General features: G+C 47.8%; 1 protein-coding gene across 1 annotated transcript in view; it reads left to right on the top strand.

The window, feature by feature from the left end:
• The window catches only part of LOC146064651 (serotransferrin-B-like), a 60,261-nt gene that overhangs the window by 5,349 nt on the left and 32,063 nt on the right, over positions 1 to 22,849 (top strand). The window contains exons 3-5 of the mRNA XM_083178409.1: positions 1,577 to 1,685; positions 16,407 to 16,598; positions 21,940 to 22,078. Coding sequence (XP_083034535.1) covers positions 1,577 to 1,685; positions 16,407 to 16,598; positions 21,940 to 22,078 — 440 coding nt within the window. The remainder of the gene's footprint in view (positions 1 to 1,576; positions 1,686 to 16,406; positions 16,599 to 21,939; positions 22,079 to 22,849) is intronic.

The raw sequence follows: 22,849 nt of genomic DNA, 5'->3' as shown, positions 1-22,849 counted from the left end.
ATGCTGAGATAGTACACACATTTTGTTTCACGTTTTGAAACCTTGTTTTTTGAACAATTAAAATATATTTGTGTGTATTTTATGTGGTAATAAAATATATCTGTGTGTATATTATGTGTTTATACAGCATAAATGCAAGATACTTCAAAATACATCATTGAAATATTAAAATATTCCGAAATACGGAATAATACGTTATCCAAAATTCTCCTGGTCCCGAGCATTTTGGATAAGGGATACTCAACCTGTACTTATGATTTCTGCTTTACCATGTGGCCAGCTGGTGTCTGTCTGGTGATCATCATGCTGTTAGGATGATGGACCTACTATTATGTGGAGGACTGGAACTGCCGTTCCATCTGCCCCATTCTTAATCTGGCCCTGGGCATGTTCTTCCATAACTTATACCCAATATGAGCACAGGTTGAGCATCCATTAGCGAAATGCTCGAGACCTTACCTGGTCCCCTGGCCATCCCACGATGTCCACGGTGTCCCCTGGCATCCATGGCGACCATCGGATTAGTCTTCAGCGGCATCCCCAGGCCCAAGGGTGCATTTCAAATGTGTGCAGGTGTGCCGGTGACGTCACCGGTGCACCCATGCAATGCATCCCTGAGACCAGAGATGCCGGTGAAGATGATTCTGATAGCCACCGTGGACACTAGTGAACGAGGCGAGCATGAAAAAAGACAAGGGGGTAACAAACAACCTACGGTTTTCTGAATATTTAGGTTTTGGGATTTAGGGATAATGGATACTCACCTTGTATTTAGATTTATAAGTAAGGCTAAATTTAGAAAAATACTGGTACCCAACCCTATCACTCAACTTTAACTGAAGCACTGAACTTTACACACCCTGATATCATTAGGCACATACGTCTCGCATCCACACTTATTAATCGCTCCCATTCCCGATTGCAGGACTTTAGTCGGGCTGCACCCAATCTGTGAAATGCCTTCCCAAGCACAATAAGACTCTTCTCCAGTCTCCAAACCTACAAGCGTTCCCTGAAAACTCACCTCTTCAGGCAAGCTTATCAAATTCCAGAACCAGCCACTTAACCTTCATATACCATTCCTATCTGATGAAATCCCCACTGTCCAGTCCACACATGTCCACTTTTTCACATTTTCCATCCTCCTGACCCATGGCCCAAACTGCTGGGTCACCGTATCATACAGCACACCAGGAACCTTTGCATTCTGGTGGAATTAATGCAATAAAGAATATCTATCCTTATGTATCAATGCCTATTTCCCTATAGATTGTAAGCTTGCGAGCAGGGCCATCATACCTTTGACTGTATGTACAGTAAATACCCAGTTTGTTGTATCACTGTCTCCTATTGTAAAGCGCAACGGAATATGCTGCACTATATAGGAAACTGTTAATAAAAATAATAATAATAATAATAAATAAGGTGCATATGAATATGAAAGGAACCCCATTGCCAGACACATACTCTATATTCTTTATTAGTATAAATCAGATGTAGAAATAAAATACTGCAAAGTAAAATCAATGAATCAGTTTATTAAACACTGGATTTACAGAAAGCCTTTGTTTTCCAGAAAGGAGACGCAGATGCCATTACTCTGGATAGTGGATATATATACAAAGCGGATAAGAATCCTTATAACTTAAAGCCAATCATGGCGGAGAACTATGGCAGTGAGAAAGGTACAGTAACGGCCATTGACTGCATTGTGTGAGATCACATAACTGGACTTTTTTGATATCCAGCTTCTGACTCAGGGGCAGATTTATTAAGCTCGGTGAAGTGATAAAGGGGGAAATTTACTAATATGAATTTGTAAAAAATAGGTGTATTCGTAGGCAGAAATACACCTATTTTTTACACATTTGTATTTTCGGGAGTTACTATCCCAAAAATACAGCATTTCGTATTCTTAAAGATGGGACATTCGTATTTGTATTTACAAATACGAATGTCTACACCATCGATAGGATGCAACAGGAATCACCATTCAAAAGAATGGTGGTTCCTGATTTACTAAGCAGCCGTATTGATAATACGGCTGCTAATTGGTGTAAAACAGGCACGAAAATATGACAGGAAAATACACCTTGATTGTCCTGTCATATTTGGCTTTAGCCTGTATGGATCAGTCAGATCCGTGCAGGCTTTAGTGTAAAAAAAAATAGAAAAATAAATAAATTTAAAAAAAAAAAACAGCGTGGGGTCCCCCCCACAGCTGTAACCAGCACCAGGCTGAAAGAGCCGGGGCCGGTAATTAAAAATCAGGGAACCCGACAAATAGGGGTTCCCCGATTTTTAACAACCAGCCCCAGGCTCCAGGTCCGGGGCTGGTTCCCAAAACACGGGGGACAAAATGACTAGGGGTCCCCCGTATTTTAAGAACCAGCCCCAGGCCAAACCAGCCAGCAGGGTAATGCCACAGCCGGGGGGAGACTTTTTATACCCCCGGCCAAAGCATTAACCCTCTGACCAGTCAGCCTGGCTAGGGGCCCTGGGGGAGTGGGGACCCCCCCAATAAAGGGGTCCCCCCCTCCAGGACTTACCTGACCAGGCTGAAGCCTGGTGCTGTCCCCGGTGGCCCTGTGCGGTGGCCACCGGGCTGATACTGGTGTAAAAAAAAAATAGATGAATAAACTATTGTTTTAAACTGTGGAACTATGAGTCCCAGCAAGCCTCCCCCGCAAGCTGGGACTTGGAGAACCACAAGTCCCAGCCTGCGGGGCATTAAAGGGCCCGCTGGGTCTTGTAGTTCCACAGTTAAAAAAATAGTTCAATAAATACACACTGACACATGAAAAATAAGTTTAATACATACATTACACACATACTGATACTTACCTATCTTGATCCCATAGGTAGGTCCCAGGGTCTTGATCCGGTGCCTTGTCCTGGTTCCGGATCCATGTCGCCATTTTTCAGCATGTCGATTTCCATGTCGGCGTCCGGTCCAGGGTCCGAAGAAATCCATGGTGGACCTGTGGAAGGAAATCCAACTCACCCAGGTCCTCCATGGAAGTTCTTCAGGCTTGATCCGATGTAGTTCAGGTTTTCTTGCATCTTCTTCAAGCTGCCGGCGACTCTGGCAAGCTCCCCGCTGGAACTTGTTGTTCTACAAATGTCCCAGCTTGCGGGGGAGGCTTGCTGGGACTCATAGTTCCACAGTTTAAAACAATAGTTTATTCATCTATTTTTTTACACCAGTATCAGCCCGGTGGCCACCGTACAGGGCCACCGGGGACAGCACCAGGCTTATTGGGGGGTCCCCACTTCCCCAGGGCCCCTGGCCAGGCTGACTGGTCAGATGGTTAATGCTTTGGCCGGGGGGACTTGTATAAAAAGTCTCCCCCCGGCTGTGGCATTACCCTGCTGGCTGGTTTGGCTTGGGGCTGGTTCTTAAAATACGGGGGACCCCTAGTCATTTTGTCCCCCATATTTTGGGAACCAGCCCCGGACCTGGAGCCTGGGGCTAGTTGTTAAAAATCGGGGAACCCCTATTTGTCGGGTTCCCTGATTTTTAATTACCGGCCCGGCTCTTTCAGCCTGGTGCTGGTTACAGCTGTGGGGGGGACCCCATGCTGGTTTTTTTTTTAAATTTATTTATTTTTCTATTTTTTTTACACCTTGCAGCCTGCACGGATCTGACTGATCCGTGCAGACTGCCTCTACTAATTCGTATTAGCGGCCGTATATATGGCCAGCTAATACGAATTACTACGACATCGGAGGGTTACAAAGCAGTCGTATATGACTGCTTTGTAAATCCCCCTCCGGAACACGACTTTGCATACGACTGAAACAGTCGTATGCAGTCGTAGGGAAAATACTAATACGAAAAACTAGGTTTTTCATATTAGTAAATTTCCCACAAAGTGTCTGGTCTTTATCACCGGCCAATCAGCTTCTAACTATGAAGGGAAAGGTTTGGTTTGAAAAATGACAGCTGATTGGTCGGTGATGAAGACCGGGCACTTTATCACTTCACCAAGCTTAATAAATCTGCCCCTGAATATCTTATATAATAAGTGTGTATGTGTGTGCATGTGCTTCTGTTGCATTGTGGACACACCGTGGCACTCAGAGCTGCCAAATTAGGCAACACGGTACCTCTGGACCCAGTGATGTGCATGACAAAGCCGTTTTTGGGAAATTTAACTTAGAAATTTAAAAAACACCATGGTTCAATTTGTCTTGTTTGAGGAACTGGAAAAAAGATTGACGATCTAGGAAATAGATGACGAATGAACAACACCACACCTGATTTCATTGCTGTCATTGAGTATGAACCAGGGTTGTGTGACACCCCCAAGGCCAGTGGTGGCCCGGTTTACCTGAACTGGGTGGAGTTCACACTGTGAGGTTACTTCAGTTCTTCTTTTCCAATTCGGTCAGGAGTCTTTCTGCTCACAATGGCCCTTATTCTGATCTCGGCGGTACGGCCCGCGTGCGGCCGTACCGCCGATGTTTTCACTCTGCACATGCGCAGAGGTCACTCTGCGCATGTGCAGGCGAAATCGCCGCACAAAAATTTTATACGCCGCAAAGGGGGCGTATAGGGGCGTGAGGGGCTTAATACCCTCATTTCCCTATGCATACGCCCCGCGTTTCATGGGCGTTCCCATGCAAACGCGGGGCGTATGCATGGTAATGAGGCTATGACGCCAGTGATGGGGGCGGAAAGCTGACATCGCCGGATGTCAGCTCTCCGCCCCCATACAAGCTTTCACACGGACGATTGTCCGTGTGGTCTAAGCTTGCGTGAGCTGGTGGAGCGTGCGGCCCTGCCTTCGATGGTCGTCGACCATCGAATGCAGGGGGCAGCTCCCACCATGGTGGAGGCGTACGCCCCACCATTTTCATGCGGATCGCCAGCCGTCCGCGTACGGACGGCCGTGGCGATCCGTCTTGTAGGCGGGGATTGGTTTGTGCGGCCGGAGCAACGTATGCGGCTCCGGCCGCACAGATCAGAATAAGGGCCAATGAATGGACAAGTTGGTACAATTATAACGGTTTATTTTGTGACTCTTGGGTGAGGGTATAAATGATCACCTTCAGTAATAACGGCAATTATAGTATCAAGCAAACAAAGCACTGCACACTTCTGTACACATCTTTAGCGGAAGAGTACAATATATCCAATCCGATGAACAATTCAATTCTTGTAACACAATCTGTGTCTCTGCAATATATGCAAACTTCTCTTCACAATACACTTACTATTATGTGCAATAGCTGCATACATTAACTAGACTCTGCTATATCATCCTACTACTGGGTACCCAGATACAACTCAAAAGTCACTATTCCTTGTAATGATCCTGCAGATCAAATGATGTGTAACAGTCTCTTCAGGTTGGCTCAGTCAGCAGTAAAGCACAGTCTTTATTTGGGGGTCAGAGGCTGAGAGTCTTGCAATAGGTTTGCTAACTGAAAACAGTGCAAGGCCAACTCATTTAGGTGTTCTCAAATCCTTAGACAGGGCTTGGTTAATGCTGAATCCCACATTCAAAGCATGAAGGGGTTAAATGAAGTCTCTGCATTCACAGTCTACTGAGAGATCCTTTTATAAAGGTTACAGTCTTTTTAGGGCAGTCCTGTTATACTCTGCTGGGGGGTCTGACAGGGACCCACTTCTATAGCCAGGAGCTATCTTTTGCCTGAGTTCTCTGTGGATTCTTTCCTCTGTTAATACTGGAGTTGGGGTGAGTGGTGCAAACTTGGATCTAGTGGGGAGCACACTTTTACACAGGGGTGTTATAGTCAGACTCACGCTTTATTGGATGTTGCTGGTACAGGCTGTTACAGTGTCCTCCACTCTGCATGCTGTCCTGCTCTGCAGGGTCTCCTCTGAGCACATAGGGCTCTGTGTGTCTTTGCACCTTGCTGCTGCTGCTGTTAGCAGTTATTTCCACTGTGTCCCACTCAGTAGCCTGCACTTTTATTGCTAGCAGGGATGGCTGGCAGATTAGCTGGGGAGATTAAGAACTCTCTCTGTGTCACTCTCTTCACACCTCAGTTCCATTCAGCTCAGACACCATGCTGCTGCTGCTCTCTCTCTCTCTTCCACATGCATTGCTTCTTCCTGCTTCACCTCTTGACCCCACACTCTGTTAGCCAATACAGCTACCTTTTCTTCAAAGCTGTCAATCATCCTGCTGGGTTGATCCCGCCCCTGCTGGTAGCATTAAAGGGGCCTGCACTCAATTTACCCTCAGTGCTCCATACCTTAGGCAGATACTCACAATGTCAGTTTATAGTGATTAGCAACCCACTGGGGTGCTACATTCGCCCACGCTTTTTCATGTGCGTGTCCTCACGCATCAACAGCTAATGGCAACGGGAACCATCAATCCCCATAACTGGCGGGCAAGATATTCCTTGTGCTTCTGGCTGGTAGAAATTCCTTTTGGATCTTTTTTCTTTCTTTCTTGATGCCTGCTGTAACCACAAGGTGACCTCCTCCTTGCTTATCGTGTGGTACTCAACGTCGGGCCCATGCAATTCTGGGAAGAGCCATGTCACCTTCTCCTTAGCTGCACTAGGGGTTTGTTCCGGGGCCTTACACTCAGACATTGATACATCTGACTCTTTGCTATTGGTTTCCAAGGCTCTAGATCTCTCTGCCAGAACAAGTTGCCCCACAGCTTCAATGGCTCTTTCTCTGTGAGTTGCACTGGAATCTGTTGGTCTGGGGTTGGCTGTGCTGGAACCAGTGTGCTCTATCCTTTTTCTGCCCTCCCGTTCTCTTGGTTCTGGGGGAAATTGCCATCTGACTACATCCTGCAGCTTCGGTTGCATCTTGTTACCTCCCCGGGGTCTTTCCTCAACCAGCAGAACTTCACTTGGTTCCTCTCTACTTTTACTGTAATGGTAATCTTGCTGGCAGTAGCGTGAATGCTCTCTGAAAGGTGGACAGCGCCAATGCTGGCTGCCCTCTGCAGCATGCCTGTTGCCTTGCACCTGAGCCCCATTTAGACTGATCACGTGTACAGCCTTGATACCTTTCTTTCCATTTGCCAACTCAAATTCCACCATTTCGCCACTTCTCAGGCTCCGAAACCAGTTTCGGTTGGTTTTCTGAATGGCAGTAAAATGTACATACACGCTTTGTCTGGTGTCTGTTCTCTTGATGAACCCGTACCCACGTGGTACACTGAACCACACGACACGACCAGAGATCCTTCTTGGGTTGGTTAGCTCACCAGCCACAGCATTATGTACCCCAGACACTCTCATTTGGCTTTGGAATACTGCAGATGGGCCTGCATTTCTGGGTCGTCCTTCCCAGGGTGGTCCTCCTCGTGATGGTCTTCCTGAGGACTGTTGACAATGCCTCTCAATATGACCACTTTGTCTACATTGCCAACATATTGGCCTCCCTCGAGCATGAAACTGATTAGTCCCCCATCTTCCCATCTCCTGGGTAACGTCCCATCTGGATTGGTGCTTCACTCTGCGTTCTGAACGCCATTCCCAGTTTCTGTATACAGTCTGTTCTATTCTCTGGTTGGCTAGGGTCTTCCTCATCTCTGCAGTCATTTTGAGGAGTCCATCCAATGTTACAGACAATTCCCTAAAGGCTTTGTCATCTGCAGTGGGGTTGCCTTTATGCACTTCCATGTCCGATCCTGTTCGTGACACCATATGTGACACCCCCAAGGCCAGTGGTGGCCCGGTTTACCTGAACTGGGTGGAGTTCACACTGTGAGGTTACTTCAGTTCTTCTTTTCCAATTCGGTCAGGAGTCTTTCTGCTCACAATGAATGGACAAGTTGGTACAATTATAACGGTTTATTTTGTGACTCTTGGTGAGGGTATAAATGATCACCTTCAGTAATAACGGCAATTATGGTATCAAGCAAACAAAGCACTGCACACTTCTGTACACATCTTTAGCGGAAGAGTACAATATATCCAATCCGATGAACAATTCAATTCTTGTAACACAATCTGTGTCTCTGCAATATATGCAAACTTCTCTTCACAATACACTTACTATTATGTGCAATAGCTGCATACATTAACTAGACTCTGCTATATCATCCTACTACTGGGTACCCAGATACAACTCAAAAGTCACTATTCCTTGTAATGATCCTGCAGATCAAATGATGTGTAACAGTCTCTTCAGGTTGGCTCAGTCAGCAGTAAAGCACAGTCTTTATTTGGGGGTCAGAGGCTGAGAGTCTTGCAATAGGTTTGCTAACTGAAAACAGTGCAAGGCCAACTCATTTAGGTGTTCTCAAATCCTTAGACAGGGCTTGGTTAATGCTGAATCCCACATTCAAAGCATGAAGGGGTTAAATGAAGTCTCTGCATTCACAGTCTACTGAGAGATCCTTTTATAAAGGTTACAGTCTTTTTAGGGCAGTCCTGTTATACTCTGCTGGGGGGTCTGACAGGGACCCACTTCTATAGCCAGGAGCTATCTTTTGCCTGAGTTCTCTGTGGATTCTTTCCTCTGTTAATACTGGAGTTGGGGTGAGTGGTGCAAACTTGGATCTAGTGGGGAGCACACTTTTACACAGGGGTGTTATAGTCAGACTCACGCTTTATTGGATGTTGCTGGTACAGGCTGTTACAGTGTCCTCCACTCTGCATGCTGTCCTGCTCTGCAGGGTCTCCTCTGAGCACATAGGGCTCTGTGTGTCTTTGCTCCTTGCTGCTGCTGCTGCTGTTAGCAGTTATTTCCACTGTGTCCCACTCAGTAGCCTGCACTTTTATTGCTAGCAGGGATGGCTGGCAGATTAGCTGGGGAGATTAAGAACTCTCTCTGTGTCACTCTCTTCACACCTCAGTTCCATTCAGCTCAGACACCATGCTGCTGCTGCTCTCTCTCTCTTCCACATGCATTCAGTGTTGCCAACTCTGAAACGTAAAACAAGCAACTGATGACCAAAAAACAAGCCCAAAACAAGCCCAATCTAATCCTAAAAAGCCCCAAAACAAGCCCAACTTACATTTGACTATAGATAGGTAGATATTTTACGTATTATTTATACAATCTACATGTAATGTATTTACAATGATATTTTATCAGCACAAAACTGGCTTTTAAAGAATACTATAACACTTCCTGCTTCGCCTCATTGATGAGGCAAAGCAGGAAGGGACATCGACAAGATGTATTAACATCTTGTCTGCCGAAGTGGGCGAACACAAACTTGCGCGCTGACTCCTTCCCCATGGCCGGCTGTACTGGGCATGCGTGAGATCTCGCTACTCACGTGAGATCCCAGCGCAGCCCGAAGCCAGCAGCAGGGACAGTGATGTCACTGGTTTGGGTATAGGGCTTCGTCACCCTGCAGCTGTTGAAGCGGATAGCAGCAGGGGATGGAACAGTCAGCGCTGTGGACCGTTCATACATTTACCTTACATAGCGGCCTGTGCACACCGGCTCCTTCTTACATGGGGGAGAAGCGGTATCGGTGCACATAACATGCACTGATTTCCCCTTCTCCCCCATAGCGCGCCATCATACATCTGCCCCAATATGAGATCTTTTACTTTCATTTTTTTCTCTAAAGAAAAATCTCCAGTGAACATTGTCCTTTGTACGCACTGAGAAATATTTACCATACATGGTGCGACAGGCGATGTACGTTTTGTACTAGATCGCATGCGTTTTGAATGCGCTGCAATGCAATCTAGTGAGCACATACTTTTTGTGCTGTGCGATGTGAGCGGGATAAATTGTACCATGTGTGGACATCTTAAGAAAAGATAGAACAATCTTACTACAAGCATCATTGCTAAAATCAGATTAGCCCTAGAGAATACACACCAGCCGCAACATAGATAATGAGAGTCATTACCATTTCTATAAGCCTAGTTCTCACCTGTGTTTGTCCCTTATCTCTGTGCTGAATAACTGAATTACAGAGAAGCCCAAAATAAAACAAGCCCAAAACAAGCTACTAAAAAAAATTATAAGCCCAAAAACAAGCAACAAGCAACCATCAAAAAAAATAAGCGACTCACGAAAAAAACAAGCCCAAATCCGCTTGTTTCAAGCTGACTTGGCAACTATGCATGCATTGCTTCTTCCTGCTTCACCTCTTGACCCCACACTCTGTTAGCCAATACAGCTACCTTTTCTTCAAAGCTGTCAATCATCCTGCTGGGTTGATCCCGCCCCTGCTGGTAGCATTAAAGGGGCCTGCACTCAATTTACCCTCAGTGCTCCATACCTTAGGCAGATACTCACAATGTCAGTTTATAGTGATTAGCAACCCACTGGGGTGCTACAGTTGCCTCCCTAATTTCTCTCCCTTTTGAAAAAAAAAGTCGGTCTTGACTGACCTTTATTTATAAGATGGGGCGGGCGCTTACATCCTGTGACATCAGCCCACCCCAGGCATCGACCAAGGGAACACCCAGCATTTTCATGGGGACACCATTAAAAAGCTGGACATTGCCCTGCTACAGCCTTGTTTCCACCCCTGTCCATCCCCAGCCCTCCCTCGCCGCAACGAACTGCCCGGTGAGTGTGTAAAATAGGACCTTAATAATTGTAGTAAAGATACAGATATCTGGAAGTCTATAATTTCATGTACTGTACATTTTCTGATAAATCTTTTGCAAGGAGGTTGGGTATAATCGCACAAGACTGTATGTTTATGATTATGGAAACCCTATTCTTTATATTGCTGACACATTTTTATTATCAACTTCTTACTGCAGGACAAAACAATTCTTTGCAGTAAGAGTTTTTTTTTTTCAGGGACACTGACTTGAATATTATCAATAAAAAGGCTCATTGCCGATACACAGTGAACCAGTGTGCTGATTGTAAGCAATACTGTGAGAGATAAAGTATGCGATAAAGTCATAGTTCCCTTATGTATGTATGCTAATACTTATATAAAGATTGTGGTACTTGTGTAGTTTCACGGCGCCAGCATGGCCCCGTGCTACTTCCGGGTTCTACGCTCGCCACAAACTATGTAAAATAAAGTAACTTAACTCCATGCCAACATGGATAGTTCATACCTCCACTATCCATGTTGGCATGGAGTTGATTTTAAATAGCGTGGCGAGCGTAGCGAGCCACCGAGCCCGCAGCTTGGGCGAGCGAAGTGATCCCTGCAAGGGGACTCAGACTCACGGCCAGGGGCGAATTTAGGGGTCAGGCCGCCCCTAGGCACAACATTTTTGACTGCCCCCCCCCCCCCCTTTTTCTATTTTAACATAATTGTTAATAACAAATATGGGCAATGGTGACGTGGCAACATGGAGGGTGGGGAGGTGATGGGGGCAACAGAGAGGGTGGTGAGGTGATGGGGGCAAGATAGGGAGGGGGGTAAGGTGATAGGAGTGAAAGGGAGGGGGTTGTGAGGTGACGGGTGAGATTGAGAAGACAATTGAGAGAGGGGGCAGGTCTGCTCACCAGCATTGGCAGTCTCCTGCTCCCCAGCAGCGTGCTATGCTCTCCTGCTCCACGGCCACCAATCGCCTACTGCTCTCTGCCGTCTCCGGCCACCTGCTCCCTGGCTACCAGACGTCTCATGCTCCCTGGCTGATGACTGCCTGCTGCTCCCTGGGCAGTTCCTGCACTCGCTCCCGGCCCGCGAGCATCTTCTGATTTCCGGACGGCTCCTAAACCCCGACCACCAGACATCTGCTGCTCTACAGGCAGCCATTGCTGTTCTGCCGCCGGGCGGCTCTTCCACCCCGGCCGTCGGGCATCTACTGCTCCCCGGGAGACTACGGTTTGAGAGATTACTGGCTGAGGTCTAGTAAACTCAGCCTCAGCGGTGTTGTCAGCGCACGGCAGGTGGAAGACAAAAGGGCAGTGCGTATTTAATAGTTAATAAAACAGGAGTAGGGCATGGCGCGGCTTGTCACTCACCACTGATTGCTGTCTCCGCCGCTGCTGCTGCATGGTCATGTCAATCAGACTGGACTGGACTGGTGATAACTATTAACATAACATATCAGACTCACAGGCAGCCTGCCATGCCTCCCCTAATAGGTGCCGCCCCTAGGCCCGTGCCTCACTGGCCTAGTCACAAATCTGTCCCTGCTCACGGCGCCATGCTGGCGCCGTGAAACTACACAAGTACCAAGATTGTTATATCTAGAGGACTCTAATATAGGGTACACAACAGGACGATTAGGGCTCAATCCCATTAATCTGGATCCAATTCCAACCGATTGTATGTAGATTGTATGTAGATTGGGCATGTTTTTGCATGTTTAGGTCCAATTCCAATCCGATTCGCGTCCCGCCGTCGTTTGGTCGTTTTACAGATCCTACCTGCTGCTGGTTGGATCTGTGCAAGACCCATTCAACTAGATACAGACTCAGATTGGACTGGGATTGGATGTAGATAGTTAGAATATCGTTAGCAGATTGTGTGCTCCAACAGATCATGCGACCATTGCACAATCTGCTAACAATCTACTAACAATCAGGATCGTTCTGGTGTGTACCAGGCATTAGAGGCACTTGCTATACGTGCACTTTCGGGGGAAATTTACTAATATGAAAAACCTAGTTTTTCGTATTAGTATTTTCCCTACGACTGCATACGACTGTTTCAGTTGTATGCAAAGTCGTGTTCCGGAGGGGAAATTACAAAGCAGTCATATACGACTGCTTTGTAACCCTCCGATGTCGTATACATTCGTATTAGCGGCACATATATACGGCCGCTAATACAAATTTTTCTGGCAGTCTGCACGGATCAGTCAGATCCGTGCAGGCTGCAGTGTGTAAAAAAAAGGTACTCTTTACTTAGAAGGGCGCCCATCATGGCCATCTCGGGCATTGAATGCACTAAAAAATCGAGTGCGATGCGACCGACGAGATGCCCGAGATTTCCCATAGGGAACAATGTTAAATGTCTCAATTGACCAGATTTTCCTGTTCAATGCCTCAATTGACCCAATTTTTCCATAGGAAACAATGTTAAATGGGCCACAGAGGCCAAATAGGCACCCTGAAGTGTATAAAAGCCACCCGAATTGTTAACGCCACCCCACGATCAACGTCAACCCGAAGCGTGGCGAGCGCAGCGAGCCCGCGAGGGGCGGCGGTACGCGTCCTACGACCTTTTCATACCCCCACTATCGACGTCGGCGTGGAGTTGAGAATAGAAAGTGTGGCGAGCGCAGCGAGCCACCGAGCCCGAAGCGTGGCGAGCGCAGCGAGCCCCGCGAGGGGACGCGGATACCTTCACAGGTATCCGCGTCCCCTCGCGGGCTTCACAGCTGTCCGCGTCCCCTCGCCACGCTTCGGGCTCGGTGGCCCCCCCCTCCAGGACTTACCTGACCAGGCTGAAGCCTGGTGCTGTCCCCGGTGGCCCTGTGCGGTGGCCACTGGGCTGATCTTGGTGTAAAAAATAGAAATATAAACTATTGTTTTAAACTGTGGAACTATGAGTCCCAGCAAGCCTCCCCTGCAAGCTGGGACTTAATGAACCACAAGTCCCAGCCTGCGGGGCATTAAAGGGCCCGCGGGCCCCCTTATGCACCATACGGGGGCGATTATTGCAAATACCGCTGGAACTATGGTCGCTAAGCGACCATAATGCCAGCGATGGGATAAATTGCCGAGTGCGCGCTCCCGTTTTCAGCCCCTGAATGGTCGCTTTTCGGAGGAGCATGCTCCTCCGACCAGCAACTTCCACTGCCTCTTCTTCCGGCAGTGTGACATGGGACACTGAGCAATATGATTGCTGAGCAATATATTGCTTGCAATATATTGATAGCCCCGTGTGTACGCACCTTAACACCTACATTGACTGCTTTAACTTTCTTGAACACCAGCTTAATTGTCAAATCAAGAATTCGAAATTGATTTCATTTGGGTATCAATTTTCAAGTTAATTCAATGTTGTCTGAGCAGAAATAAAATGAAATAATGACCAACAGAACACGAGGACATGCACTGAAACTAGAGGGAGGAAGATTCAGGGGATATTTGAGGAAAAATTACTTCACAGTGGTGGATGAGTGGAATAGCCTACCATCAGAGGTGGTAGAGGCAAATACAGTAGAGCAATTTAAACATGCATGGGATAGGCATATTGATATCCTTACAAAGAAATAAGGATCAAATATGGTTTGAGGTAACATGTTTAAAAAAGGGGCAGACTAGATGGGCCAAGTGGTTCTTATCTGCCGTCAATATGTTTCTATGTTTCATGCAGGCCATTAAAGGTCCCGTTGGGACTTGTAGTTCCACAAAATGACAAATACAAGTACAATTCGCATTCTATTACATTTGCGATTTTGTCCAAAATTTGTGCGATTCTGGAACATGACTAAAAATCTCATTCTATTACATGCCACCCACAGTTTCTGCTGCCATTAAACCATACCTCCCAACTGTCCTGCTTATAGCGGGGCAGTCCCACTAATTGCAGTGTCCAGAGGGTGGCGGGAGAGCCGGAGGTCACCAGTGCTCTGCAGAGCAACCAGGGATCACTGAATAGATGCCCAGCTGCTTATGGAGCACTGAGCATGCCCATCAAACCAGTAAAATCCAATTTGAAACATTTATAAATGTTCAAGCATTAAGTATCACCTAGGAACTAGGAACATCTTGACATCATCGGGGTATCCAGACTCATGATAGAATGACTCTAGGTCGACAGTCATAAGGTCAACCACTATTGGCCGACAGTCAAAAGGTTTACAGGCTCAAAAGGTCAACAGGGTCCAAATGTCGACAGGGTCAAAGGGTCGACAGGCAAAAGGTTACAGGGCCAAAAGGTTAACATGGTCTAAGGTCGGCATGGTCAAAAGGTCGACACGAAAAAGGTCAACATTCATTTTTTTTTACAAATTTTTTATAGACGACATATGCCGACAGGCAGTATTTCATACCCTACCATCCACTACGACATGGAGGGATAATACAATAGTGTGCCGACAACAGCGAGGCACCGAGCCCAAAGCATGGCGAGTGTAGAGAGCCATGCGAGGGGACTCGGAACACTTAGACTGTGTCCATGTTGACCTATGTCGACATAGACACCCAAAAACCATGAAAAACACATGTCAACCTTTTGAATGTCGACCTTTTGACCATGTCCACCTTTTCACTGTCAACCTTTGGACCCTGTTGACCATTGGACCCTGTCAACCTTTTCACAGTCGACCTTTTCGACAGTTGACCGTTTGACCCTGTTGACCATTTGACAGTCGACGATTAGTGGTCGACCATATGACTGTAGACCTATAGATATAAAATTCCATAACCCATCATTGGTGCCCCCCCGGGCCGCTTTATCATTTAGTGCTGCGGGCTGCCTGGTGGTCCAGTGAGTATTGTCCACATCTTCTCTTGTTTGCAGCGCCGGCCACGGCTTTAATAACATGGCTGCGGCTTTATGAATATGGCCGCCGGCCTCCTGCACTGAGGAAATGTCTAGTGCAGGAGGCCACAGCCGCTACAGAGGTGCGTTCACCTTACTTCTCCCTAGTGCTGCAGCCTCACCGGTGTCGGTCCAACGGCATTGTCATCCTCGAGATCAGCCCCGGGTCATTGCATCTCATCTGTTCAGGGGGAGAATCCTGTGGTGTATTCTCAGTCCTGTTATTATACAGTGAGAGCAGCCTGTGGTGTCCTCTCAGTATTGTTATTATACAGGGGGAGCAGCCTGTGGTGTCCTGCTATTATGCAGGGGAGCAGCCTGTGGTGTCCTTTATTATTCAGAGGGAGCAGCCTGTGGTGTCCTCGTATTATCATACAGGGGGAACAGCCTGTGGTGTCCTGATAATATTATACAGGGGGAGCAGCCTGTGGTGACCTGTTGTTGTTATTATTATTATTATACAGGGAAAGCTGCATTTGGTGGTCTCTTATGATTATTATACAGGGGGAGCAGCCTATGGTGTCCTGTTATTATTGATATACAGGGGAAGCTGAGTGTTGTGCTCTGTTATGATTATACAGGAGGAGCAGCCTGTGGTGTCCTTCTGTTATTATTATTATTATTATTATTATTATTATTATTATTATTATTATTATACATTGGGATGGATTTTCATCATGTTGGGTCATGATTGTAGCTCAGTCCTCTTACTGAATTATTCTCCGCCTATTTGCAGCAATATTTTTTTTGTTTGGGGGGGGGGGGGGGGATCTTCAGGAATCTATGATGCACTGTTACTTATGGGCCAGTGCTCTGGACTTGCCCCCCAGGCTAAAAGTTGCCAGACAGCCCCTGGATGTCATACACCTCCGAGGTCACCAGAGGTGTGGGATGCTGACGGAACTCTGCCTTTATAAATTGTCCCCGTTCGGCCAGCATGCCACACAACCAGCGACCTGGAACTGTGTTCCATCCCGCCGCATGTCTCAGTTATGTCACTAGTTCCCAGCTAATTGAATAATGGCTAATAAGCAGCTATTGACTAACATTGTAATGCATTCATATCTTTTTTTGCAGAAATAGATACGTGCTACTATGTCGTGGCTCTCGTGAAATCATCAAGTAAATTTACGTTTGACGAACTCAAGGGCAAGAGATCCTGTCACACTGGGGTAAATAGAGCAGCCGGCTGGGTCAGTCCAATTGGAAACCTACTGGCATCGGGTCAGATACAATGGAAAGGACCTGAGGAACAGTCTATTGAGAAAGGTAAAATCTCATTCCTTAAGCTACACTTATAGGTTGGATACATTTCAGCGGCATAACAGCCCCCATTCACATTCAGAAAATTGCAGCAATGCCCAGATGCATCCAGCCACAAAGGCTTTACCATGCCCCTAAATCATAGCAGCCAACCCTCCTGAATTCTACAGCTGACTTCATAAAATAGCAGCAATCAAGGGCGTAACTACCATAGGTGCAAGCAGTGGCGTAACTTCAAAAATTGCGCCCCCCCACAAAGGTTTCTGGTGCGCCCTCCCAAATACCCCACCCACCCCCCCGCCCGCCACCCGCCACATATACATACATACTACATGTATACTTACATACTCAGGAGTCCGGCTGTCAGCAATGCGGGTGGGAGTCCGGCTGTCATCGGCGCGGGTGGGAGCTGGGATGCCTGTCAGCGCTACAGTGGTCCTGGCTCCCGTCCTGGCTTCATTCTGATATGAAGAACGGACCAGCACAAAATGTCCGCCTCCATACAGCAGACAGTTTCAGAGTCTGCTATAGTATCTGCTCTGGGGCTCATCTACATTTGGATGTACAGTAAGTCATTGATGACACGTCTCTCAGATGTAGCAGTACATGTCCACGCTTCTAGGTGTCACCTTCACAATCTGCCTGAAATATTTTTCAAACGTAGATTTTTAAGCCCTAAATTATAAGGACACTAGGTGATTCATCGCGCCCTAGGGGCGCTCTTCACACCGTCGTAAGGGGCTCTGCCCCATAACATGTGAACACCTTTATTGCGGAAAATATGGTTTGGGCTGGTGTGTTTGTATAGCAGGTGGTGTAGTTGAAGGTGTGTGTGTGTTGGGGGGGTGTTGTAGGTGTGTGAGGTGCTGGGGCGAGGGTGCTGTAGGTGGAAGAGTGGTGGTAGGGGTCGTGGGTGTCGGAGGTGTTGGAGGGGTGGGTGGGGGATTTTGGTGTGGCTTAGGGAAGGGGTTTGGTGTACTGTGGATGTGGTAAAGGTTGGTGTACTATTGGTGGTGGAGGGGTGGGTATGGGTGTACTGGGGGTGTGGGAGGTGCAGTTGCTGTGTTTGTGCAAGTGGATGCGCGGGTGGTGGAGGGGGGTTGCATGTGGGTGTGGTAGTGGTGTGGGTGGGTGAGGGTGGTGGGAGGGTGGAAAGGGTGTTTGGGTGGGCTTGTGTAAGGTGGAGGGATCCTGTGGGTGTGTTGGTTAGGTGCGTGGGTGGACTGGTTACGAACGGGCAGTGGCATGGATGCTTTGGGTGTGTGAAGCGTGGGGGTGGTGGTGGTGTGGGTGGGGGAAGGCTGGGTGCATATTCAGCGGTACCCCTGGTGCGCTGACCACAAACCTGTGGTGTGCTCTGCCGCTCCGCTGACCCATACAATCTTCACTGGCCAGCTCCCCGTGGCCTCTGATGTCCCCCCTGCCGCTGCCGAGCGCAGCGAGACCCCTGGTGAGCTGGCGGCTGTGTGCTCTGGTGCTCCACTCCGCTCTGCTGACAGAGTAAGGAAACTGGCGGCACTGGCCAGCTCCCCGTGGCCTCTCATGTACCCCTGCCGCTGCCGAGCGCAGCGGGACCCCTGGTGAGCTGGCGGCTGTGTGCTCTGGTGCAGTGGCGTAAGTTTGTCCATGTCACCTGGAGGCAAGCTAATAGTTGGTGCCCCCCATAGATAGATAGATAGATAGATAGATAGATAGATAGATAGAGAGAATGATAAAAAAGAGGTAGCGAGCAAGAGCGAGAATCATGGAGAAGAGAGAAAGAAGGGTGTCAGCGACAAAGAAAGAATGTCAGGGGATAAGGGAAAGTGAGGAAATTATAGGAATAGAGAGAAGGGGGTGAGAGAGGATTTAAGGGTAAGAGAGAGAGGGGTCAGGTACAAAGAGAGAGGGGAAGTCATGCAGAGAGAAGGGGGGTTATGACCGAGAGAGTGAGAATGGGGTCAGGCAGAGCGAGGGATGTGGTGAGAGGGGGGTTAGGCAGAGAGGGAGAGAGGGTTACGCAGAGAGAGGGGGGTCAGGTAAAGAGAGATGGGTTACAGAGGGGCCTGGCAGAGGGGGATTGGGTGGGTTTGGCAGAGAGAGAGGGGGGATTACATAAAGAGAGAGTGGGGGTTCATGCAAAGAGAGATGGGTGACAGTGGGGTCAGACAGAGAGAGAGAGAGAGGGGTCAAGCAAAGAGATGGGAGACAGTGAGGTCAGGCAGAGAGAGATGGGTGACAGTGGGGCCTGGAAGAGAAGGATTGGGTGGGAGGGGGGTTAGGCAGAGAGGGGGGGGGGGTCCAGGCAAAGAGATGAGTGACAGTGGGGTTAGGCAGAGAGAGAGGGGGGTCAGGCAATGAGAGATGGGTGACAGTGGGGCCTGAGGGGGGGGGGGAGAGGAGAGAGAGAGAGGGGGAGAGAGAGAGAGAGGGGGAAAGAGAGAGAGAGAGAGAAAGGGAAAGGTACCTTCTCCATTCTCCAGACGGTGGTGCAGGGCCTCAATCAGTCCTGCTTAGATCTGGGCTGCTGTAGTGGCCTCGGCAGGCCCTGCGCAGCGGCTGCAGGGTGGCGCTTTTCTGCAGGTGATAGCAGATTAGCTGCTGCTGCGGAGGTGGCCGGCGGCACGGATAATATTTGCACAGCGGACATTGATGGGGGAAGGTGTCATGGGGATGCTTCTCCCCGGAGAGCCCTCAATAGCGGCTGGTGACGGGAGGCGGGGCTGACACCCAGCAGAAGCTCACGCACACGCCGCTAGGTTACCGGACCTGTCTCTGCTGCCAGAAACTGCTGCGTTCAGGCAAGGTCAGATTTATGGAGCGGGGGTGACGGGGGGACGCCACCGCTGCATAGAAAAGGGTGTTTGTTTGCGCAAGGCAGATGATCCGTGCGGGTGTGGGGGGGTTGTTCCTTGGATGGGGTGTAGAGGCTGGGCTGAGTGCCTGGCATCTAGGGGCGGTGAGGGTGTCCGTCCGGAGAGCGAGGCTGGGGGGGGCGCGGTGTGTAGGCGTGGGGCGGGGTTTGGCCGTGGATGGGTGGGCATGGGGAGTGTTGGGAGGCTGTGTGTAGGAAGGGATGCGTGGGGGGGGAGCGGTGTGTAGCCGTGGGGCGGGCTTTGGGCGGTCATGGGGAGTGGCGACCGAGGAGGGGGCGGATAGTGTGGGAGCTGCTGTGTAGAATAAAATAGTGTGTAGAACGGAAGTGGCCAGGTTTTGCAGTGTGGCTAACGGTGGACGGGCCTGTCAATCACCCGTGGAAGCCCGCCCACCGTTACCTACACTGATTGTGAGTGACGGTTCTGGCTAAATATATAAGAGATTCCGTCACTGTCATGTAGATTTAGGACTGTTCAACAAATGAGGCATTAGGTAGATGTATGAAGCAGTGATAAGGGAGAAGAAGTGAGCCAGAGGAGAAGTGGCCCATGCCAACCAATCAGCACTGAAGTAACTATAGTAATTTGCATAATATAAATTGCATAGAGCAGCTGATTGGTTGCCATGGCCCACTTCTTCTCTGGATCACTTCTCCTCCCTTATCACTGATTCATGTATCTACTACCCCACTGTCAAATATTGGCCTAGCAGGTGAAAAATATGTACATAGGCATGGTATGCGGTTATTAAGTCGGCAGTCAAAAGGTCAACCACTAATGGTCGACATTCAAAAGGTCGACACATTAAAAAGGGAAACATGCATTAGGTGGACATGGTCAAAAGGTCGACAAGAGTTTTTCTTATTCATACTTTACCATCCAAGTGGATATAGCATAGACTTATAGTGTGTACACACTGTACTTTTTGCCTTCCGATGTTGACGATATAGTCAACATCGGATCGGAATCGGATGCAGATCGCAAGGGTTTTAACACTTGCGATCCCGATCTGATTCCGATGCGCGTTCACGTATCGCAAGGCAGAAAGTCTTGTCTGCCCTGACTATATAGTGCAGATCTGCACTATATAGTCAGACTTGTATGCAAATCGGATGTGCCTTGCGATCCGATCCGATCTGATCGGATCGTGGATCGCATCTTAAGGCACATCTGACCGTGTGTACATACCAATAGATTATTCAATTGTGCCGAGCGCAGAAATACACCGTGCCCAAAGCATGGCGAGCTGACACATACACTTATATGACAATGAGCATGTAGGTAAGCAGCAATTATGTGTCAAATATGTAATGGGCATTATGGTAATGGTCATCATGATGTGTGGCACACTGTGTAATGGGCATTACGGTGTGTGGTATAATGTGTAATACCACGCCCCTTTTTTGTGATGCCATGCCTCCATCCCATGAGGCCACGCCCCCTTTCTGAATGTGTACCGATTTCTGCCCTTCAAATTTTTGAGGGTATGTATTTACCAATAAATTTTATACATTGTCTGTATTTGTTTTTATTTGCTTATTTACCTTTCTATATACTGTTTATTATATAAATAACATTTTGTGGTACTTGTTTCCTAGCACGGCGCCCGTCGGGTTTGATCGCATGCCTTAAGTTAAGGTACTTAAGGCATGTGATGGACGCTATTTTCTGTCAATTACCAGCTTTAATTGCCGGTAAAGAGAAAATAGCGTTGATCGCGTCCATCGCGGCCCATTATAATGGGCCGTGATGCGACCGACGCGATCAACGTGATCTTCCCATAGAGAACAATGTTAAATGAGTTTTAAAGTTAAAATCGCGTTGATCGCATCGGTCGCATGACATTATAATGGCATGCGATGCGATCGACGTGATTTTACATAGGGAACAATGGGAAAAGGGTCAATATGGCCAATTTCTCATTGTATATGCCCCCTCATGGGTATTAAGTATGGTTAATGCCCCCCCCCCCTTCCATTGTTAACGCCACCCCACTATTGACGCCAACCCGAAGCGTGGCGAGGGGCCGCGTATACCTGTGAAGTTATGCGCGTCCCCTCATATATATATATATATATATATATATATATATATATATATATATATATATCCAAGGAGAAGGTCCGGCACTCAGGACTTTGGTATAGCCCAAAACGAAAATAGCCACCCAATGGAGCTTTGCAGCCCCTAGTATGCAGTGACTGGAGAAGAAGGGCACTTAGGGACTCGCAGAGCAGGTGAAGGAAGGACAAATTTATATATATATACACACACACAAGTATATTTTTTGGTAATTGTTTATATCTTTTCTTTATTTATCTATTTCTAATTGAGCAACTTGCTGATTGCCATTGGGAGCATCCTTTGATAATTTAATAGAACTAATAGAATTAATGGAACATATATATTTATTTTTTGCACCCGATAGTTTTTTTGTCACTGTAGATACATACTGTAGCTTCTAATTTTTATATTGCATTTCTTCTATTCAGTTGTTTCAGGATATTTCTCAGGTGCCTGCGCTCCCGGCGCCAGTGAGGCCACCTTGTGCAAGAACTGCGCAGGGCAGGGGGAAAATAAGTGCAAAGCAAATGACAAGGAGCCGTATTATGGCTACAGCGGAGCACGAAAGTGAGTATGAGGAACCGCCTGCCATCCTATGAATTACCTTACTGTACTAGGTATGAGACTTAAGGTTTTACTCTCTAACTAGGGGCCTGATTCAGGGATTGGAAGTATTCAATCCGGGATTCCGACTGTTGGAGCATCCCGACACTCAGAATTCCGGGCAGTTTTTGTCAGATCCAACAGTACATTGACAGTTGGAGTTCAATGTTTCGAGTGTCGGAAAGTCCGTGGATCAGTGAAAACAGCCTCGGATTGACGAAAAGTGGACGTGGATACGACAATCTGATTGCCACTATTTCCACCGTTGAAAATAGTGGCACAGATTGAATACCCTCCTGGATCCCTAACATGTGAATTGATAATCAATTGATTATCGAATGATCGCTCGCTAAGGGGAAATAGCGACAGAAATAGCGCTTGGATTGAAATCACAATCCCCCTGTGATTTGACTGACAGTAAGCTGGCCTTTGGAATGGACACCTGCTGTTTTCTGGGAGTGCCAGGAAAATCGCCAGGCATTTTCAGGAAGGGTCTGTGCGTCAGCCTGCCTCAGGCGCAGATGACCAGTAGGGTCAGACTAAAGGTGCCCCTACACATACTGGGTGCGATGAGATGCACTGCGCATGCTGCACATACATTTTGTACTAGATCTCATCTAGTACAAAATATATAGTAAATAGTTCCCCCGGCTGTGGCATTACCCTGCTGGCTGTTTGTGCCCAGTGCTGGTTCTCAAAATATGGGGGACCCCTAGTCATTTTGTCCCTCATGTT

Source organism: Crinia signifera, chromosome 3, assembly GCF_055691185.1.
Source record: "Crinia signifera chromosome 3, ASM5569118v1, whole genome shotgun sequence".
In the NCBI taxonomy this organism is placed as follows: Eukaryota; Metazoa; Chordata; class Amphibia; order Anura; family Myobatrachidae; genus Crinia; species Crinia signifera.
The sequence above is the reverse complement of the archived record's forward strand: the minus strand, read 5'-3'. Positions and strand labels throughout refer to the sequence as shown.